This window comes from Thunnus albacares, chromosome 21 (genome assembly GCF_914725855.1).
Source record: "Thunnus albacares chromosome 21, fThuAlb1.1, whole genome shotgun sequence".
NCBI lineage: Eukaryota > Metazoa > Chordata > Actinopteri > Scombriformes > Scombridae > Thunnus > Thunnus albacares.
The window spans coordinates 13,108,076-13,114,418 of NC_058126.1; the positions used below are offsets into that span (position 1 = coordinate 13,108,076).

Sequence of the window (6,343 nt, forward strand, 5' to 3'; positions counted from 1 at the left end):
TTAATTTAGAGATGATGTACCTTCAAATCTTTACAAGAACAGATTATAAAACTCCACAGTGACTTGCATAGATAACAGGCTGGAGACAAGATGGAGGTGTTTGTAGAGTTACTGGCAAAGTGAGAGAAAGAAAGAGAGGCGTTTCTGGTTGTAACAGGACAAAGATGACAGTAATGAGCAAACAGGCTGAACTAACTCTGAAAATTCGTATTTCAAATGTTATTGACAGGTTGAGAATTTGTGGTCCTGACTGCAGTTTGGACTGGATCATTTTAATGTTATTAACATTTAAATGCTCCTTCAGTAAACTGTAAAAATAGACTGGATAAAATTACAAAGTACCATGTCGCATATAATTTTAATTCTAACTTTTTATGACCAAGAAAACATGAGCATGCTGACACCCCACCGCCTGCTACTTATATGTTGATTGTATTGTCTTCATTTGCTGTCTTGTTGTTTTTCTTGTACTAGACGACTGCAATGAAAATAAGTCTTTGGGCTGTATTGTGTTTTTATCCTCTGTGATTTTTAGTTTATGTAATGACTGCAGTGTAGTGTTATATGTGTTTTTTAAATCATCAAATATATTAATTCATTCATAAATTCTAACAAACAAAGGATATTTTATATAATCATAAGTTAATTTGTGATCATTTGTGAAATTATCATTATTTTAAATAAGTATATTGTTGTATTGTTTTGCTGTATGTTTTTTGAGTTGTAGAGTCTGGTGTGGAGTGTTTCTATCCTGTACCGGACAATTTTCAATAAATTTCACTAAACTACAATTTCCATTTAGTCACATGTGAGGCGAAAAATTCCTGAGCTTCGGGTTTGATATGAGCTACATCTTTTCCATTTCCTCTGAAACATTTTGCCTAATAAATAATCTCCAGTGTTCAAGACACCTTAATCATATTCAGAGTTATCGAATAATGAATTTTCAATCAGAATATCAACACATACAGATGCAAATAACGGGTAAACAATATAAACGCATTCTGCCAGTAGCCTATAGAAATGGTTCATGCGTCTCTGAGCAGGACACAATATATGAAGGTCATGTGCAGGTGTTTATTAAACAGGTAACAGACCACAGAGAGAAAACAGCTGCTCTGGCAGTGATAACTGTGCACCTTCATCAGTGTTAGAACAGTGCACGTGAGTGGATGTCGCCTCACGTAAGGAAAGGACGTCTCATTTCTCTTTTATTCTCTCCTTGCGTGGCTTCTTTGCGTCTCTCCACGCATCTTCAGTGGGAGGGACTAAGACGTAAGTGAGTGAAATGTAGATGAGAGACTTGAGATGTAACCAACGGGCTCCAGTACACATTGCAGCAGCCTGCATGACGCACCCTCTGCACGATGCCGACTCACTTACTGTTACGAAGTTTCTGCCAGGCAGCTGCGAAAGTGAATCGCAGATCTTACCCGGCTCTCGGTTCAGTTTTCCGGGATTTTACAACCTCACGTCCAAAATGTGGAGCTGCATCCGACAGCGGTAAAACATATTTCCTGATATACAGGAATCATCTTAAAACCCTGTAATAATCCTGTAGGCCTGCGTGTCATATCATGTTACTTTCTGCTGGGTATTATAGTGTTTATTATAGTGGTGAAGTTACAGCATTATGTGCCTCTACAGTATTTTAAATCTGGCAGGTTAGTGTTAAAACGAGAGATTGGTCGACTGGCCTTTTTGTTTCAAATGGACAACAATGGTCAGTCAGTGGCCTGGGTTTAGAGAAACAGGGAAAGGTCTAGTTCACCCTCAAAGCAGACAACAACATCAACATTTACCAGCAATAGATGCTAAATTAACACCAGTTATTGTTAAATAAATTGATGGTGAGTTAAAATGTTTACAGCTGCCCAAACTGGCTCTGATTTGACACAGAACTGATTGTAATTTCATATTGAAGTGTTTGAAATCTTTTATATTTTCTCCTCAGCCTCAGTGGTCACCTACACCCAGCTGAAGATCATGTTGTCCAATCATGACGTTCAGCTATTTGACGTCAGAAATCCTGATGAATACCAGGCCGGACACATCCAAGATGCTGTCAACATCCCATGTAAGTGTGAAAACGTGCAGGTGTAAAAAGAGTGGTTTTCTATTTGTTTTTACTGTTATATTGTTTGTGTGCATTTAGTGGGCAGTCTGGAGGAGTCTCTGAAGCTATCCCCTGAGCACTTTCAGCAGAAATTTGATGTGAAAGCACCCGGGAAAGATGACGACAACTTGGTGTTTCACTGCAAAAGTGGCAACAGGAGTGCCAAAGCACTGGACATCGCCCGTCAGCTGGGATTTAGCAGGTAAATAAAGGCAGATACACCCAATCAAAGGTCACAGTGAGAGGATAGTTGACATTTAAAGAGCAAATAAAAGAAAGCGTACTCAATTCCAGACAAAAAGAGAAAAAGATTTCAATTTTGTCAGGTGGGCTGAAGTGGAGCCACCCAGAGCAGAAAATGACATGTTTAATTTGTTTAATTATTAATCAGTGTAGAGCTCTGGTGCTGCAGATAGAGTACAAAGTCCTTGGATTCTGCTTTGTTTCACTGAATGCCAGGTGACTGTTCAGTAGAAAAAGAAACCACAGTGTTCAAAGATAAAGCTGTTCTCTTATGCTTCTTTTTCTCAGGGTGAGACATTATAAAGGAGGGTACAGTGAGTGGGCCGAGCGAGAAGGAAAATGATGCTGATTTCTGCACTTCAGTCCCATGTTTTGATTAAAATACAACTAACACAAAACTACTGAATATAAATGAGAGATGACACATTGGTTAAGCTTCAGTGACAATCAGGTACAGTTTAAATTAACTGATTATGATTTACAGTTTGAAATTGTTACTTGATAGATAAATATCACCTGAATGATTGCACTTATTTGCCCTGTTGCATTTTTTTAGACACTGAATTGAACCTTCTGTTAAGGTCTTGAATATGCTGTGTATGATTAATGTGAGCGTGCTTGATGTTGATAAAATTATATTTTTTAGAAAATTAAACATGTCTCTACAGTTTTTCCCAATCCCACATCCCACATTAAATCATACAATACATGTGCCAATTCATGCCAAACAATTAAACTTCACAAATAGGCAGCAAAATGTTGTTTTTTTTCCCAGAGAGTTAAGTTATTTTTTGTTTTCTGCGATCTTCACAATGCTGTTTGCACCATTAGAAATCTGATACAAGTACTTCCATTTCCTTGCAATGCATTGTGGGAACAATAGTTCCCTGTGCCTGCTTAGATGTTTGGAAGTGGGACATAGTTACTGTGCCCAGTTCCACACTACATGCTGATATGCAGTATAAATTGTATAATAATGGTTATCATATACAGTTTTTGCTGTAAGACATTAAGATACTGAACGGTATTTAAGGACAGGTTCACAGTTTGTCAGGTACTGTTATGAACAGTGAAATAGATTTTCTTACTGTGATGATTCCTCCTGTTCATACTGTCATAATGTGCTTTCAGTGTAAGTGATAGAGGACACAAAAAATTAAAAACTTTATCTGAAGCTAATATGAGGTGTCAGCAGTCCAAATTAGTCAAATCAAGTGGATATCTTGAGTGAATTTGGTTCTGACAAGACTTGAACTTCGGATTATATTAATTTAGTTTGACTAGACTGGATGGCCAAAGCCTCGTATAAGCTTCAAATAAACTCTTGAATAAATTTTTGCACAAAATAACAGCTGCACATCCATCACTTACGCTGAAAGTGCATGAGGAGGGGATCTTCTAACGTCTAGTATGAACAGGAGGAATGAGTGCAGTGAGGAAAACCTCTTTTATTGTTCATATATGCATCTGAATATTGTTTTAAGACAGACTTGAACAACTGTGAACCCGTCCTTTAAGACGAAATTATACTTGATGCCAAACAAGCTGTAACTGTAAAATGACATTACCAAGTTTGTTGTTTTTGTTTTCTGGGCCATTCCTGGAGTTGTTTCACTATCATCCACTATTACTTTTAAGTATTCTTAGTTTTGCCATTTAAACACATAACTTACTCAAAACCTACTTAGAATTTACATGTCTTTCAGATTTTGGATGCTGTGTTTGAAGTTTGGGATATAAGCAGTTCAATTTCTCAGCCAGTAGATGGCAGCAAAGTCTAAACCAACTCTGAAAATGTTAATTTCCATTTTCCAACCACTGTCTTTTATCATTGCCATAGCGATGCCCTCTCAGGCCTGACCTTCACACCGGTATTAGTCTAGACAGGTATAGATCCTGTGACTAACAGCTCTGCGAGTAGCTGTCAGGACCCTGACCTGCACAAGGTCCATTCATCCCTCATTGAGAGTGAAAGCGGATCACCCCACACCTCTCCATTCTGTACCCTCTCATGTGAGCTATTTGCACAACACCCACAGTACAGCAGGCGCGTGTGTGGAGAAATCAATGCTCTGTCTATGATCTCTGAATGGAGGAGGGTGAAAGGGTTGCGATGGCCCACGCTGGGTTTAAACATCAGAGGCAATCCTTTTAGTGACCGTGGAAAAAGCAGTCCTGAGGTGCCTCTATTCCAAAACACCTTTATTTTTTATTTTATTTTTTTTGCACGTTTAACTCCATATCATAAATCACCAACTCACTGAGGCAATAGCCATTCCAGAAAAAAATTACACTTCCAGGAGCTGCCATTCATGTAGGGGAAACTGAGATTGATTTCCTGAATTTTGCATAATATACACAAATGGAGTGTGAGGGAGATGAGAATTTATTGGATGTGTTTTGAATGACTGGAGAGTTTGACATGTTTTATGGATGCCACACCATCAATGTTGTCAGAAAGAAAATCACAGTTTTAAATGTACAGTGTGGATTCCTGCCAGCTACAGTATGTATCAGGATTCTCTTCAGCTCTTCACTGCACAGGAGATATTTGACAGCGTGCTGCTCTCCAGGAGAAGGATGTGTCAAATTTCCGATGAGCACCAAGGACATTTGGACACTTTTACATTAGTTATACCACAAACTGACTGCATGTCATCTGCAGGTTATTAACTTCCTGCTGCTCATTGCTTTTGAAAATGCGCTTTAATAAAGGCTTTGTAATAAAAATCTATAGCTCTGCTTTAGTGTGTCATTTTTTAAAAGGCAAAAACAAATATCAATACAAATATATGAGCTGTGTGGTCTTCATTTGACCCTCAACTGACAGATTAATGTTGTGATTCCCTACACACACACACACACACAACTGCACCCCCTTTATATATTAAAATACTAAGTGCCACATGAAAGTCTGTTTTATTTTCTGCAGCTTTTTCAATAAAATCATTCATTTTTTGCATGTTGGAATTGGTTCACAGAGGAACAAAAAATAACACCTGCCTTTGGTACACTTCACATTGGTTTGGTCCAGCTCCTATTTGGTGTGCAATGTGGGAGCTCCTGCAGGGCTTATTACTCTTATCTTAAAATGCCATGTAGAAGATAGAAAAACAAAGCACATTGGCTGGGAATGTGAGATAGAAGACACAAGCTCCTGGTACTTTTTATCTGCACTTTTCTTTCTTTTTTTGCATTTCTCGTATGAAAGGGACCCACAACAGTGCTGTAACAGTTTATACATTTTTTTTCTCCATGCATAGTTCCACATTGGCCTAATTACGCTCAGTAAGGCTCGCTGCCCCCCTCGTCTAGTTGTTTATGAGGCCAACATTAGGCTATTTTTATGCAAATGTCACTTCCAGCAAAGCATGACCCAGACTGGTTCAGGGTCATCCTGAGGAATACAGCCATGGGACAGGTCTTTTACATGTTATTTAAACGAAATATTGAATGAAAAGTAATGAAAATATAACAGGTTTTTGGAATTAAGCGTTGGTCACCTTGTCATTATTTTGCCACTGCATCACTAGCGTGCACAGGGAGACACCAGGGGCCAGATGCATACAGTAAAACTCAGTGTAGATTCAGGACTAAAACTGTGTCTACGCACAAAGCCAGAAATATGCATATGCATTATTTTCGTCAGATTTATAGAGCGGTACAAATCTCAGTCATTGTGGAACTGGGCGCACGTGCACGAGCTTCATTTCCACTCCCACAATTAGCCATAAATGGATGAAGACACACCCTGAACCAGCCGTTTTCATATCAGTTCGCCGCCTGTTCCACCAGTCTATAAACCTGCCAATGAAACAAAGAGAAATAAGTGCAGTTTCACAGATTGTGTTGCATCTAAGAGGTTCTCCAACACCAGAACAGCTGTCATTACGCGCAACTTTTACGCACAGCTGTGCGGCTCTTTATACCGTCCATATTATTAATTCACCACATGGACCTGTAAGCCATCATCAGCAGTGATAT

At 38.8% G+C, this 6,343-nt stretch overlaps 1 protein-coding gene across 1 annotated transcript; it reads left to right on the top strand.

The window, feature by feature from the left end:
* The first annotated feature begins 1,278 nt into the window (after positions 1–1,278).
* si:ch211-161h7.8 (thiosulfate:glutathione sulfurtransferase) lies at positions 1,279–3,014 on the top strand. Its single transcript, XM_044339695.1, has 4 exons — positions 1,279–1,503; positions 1,955–2,077; positions 2,156–2,318; positions 2,648–3,014. Exons 1-4 carry the CDS (start codon positions 1,368–1,370, stop codon positions 2,700–2,702), a joined length of 477 nt encoding a protein of 158 aa, XP_044195630.1. The 5' UTR covers positions 1,279–1,367; the 3' UTR covers positions 2,703–3,014.
* Positions 3,015–6,343: the final 3,329 nt, after the last annotated feature.

Coding starts and splice junctions, on each gene's coding strand:
- si:ch211-161h7.8 (XM_044339695.1), top strand. CDS start 1,368: ATGCCGACTCACTTACTGTTACGAAGTTTCTGCCAGGCAGCTGCGAAA. Junction 1,504..1,954: donor TGGAGCTGCATCCGACAGCG/GTAAAACATATT, acceptor TTTTCTCCTCAG/CCTCAGTGGTCACCTACACC. Junction 2,078..2,155: donor AGATGCTGTCAACATCCCAT/GTAAGTGTGAAA, acceptor GTGTGCATTTAG/TGGGCAGTCTGGAGGAGTCT.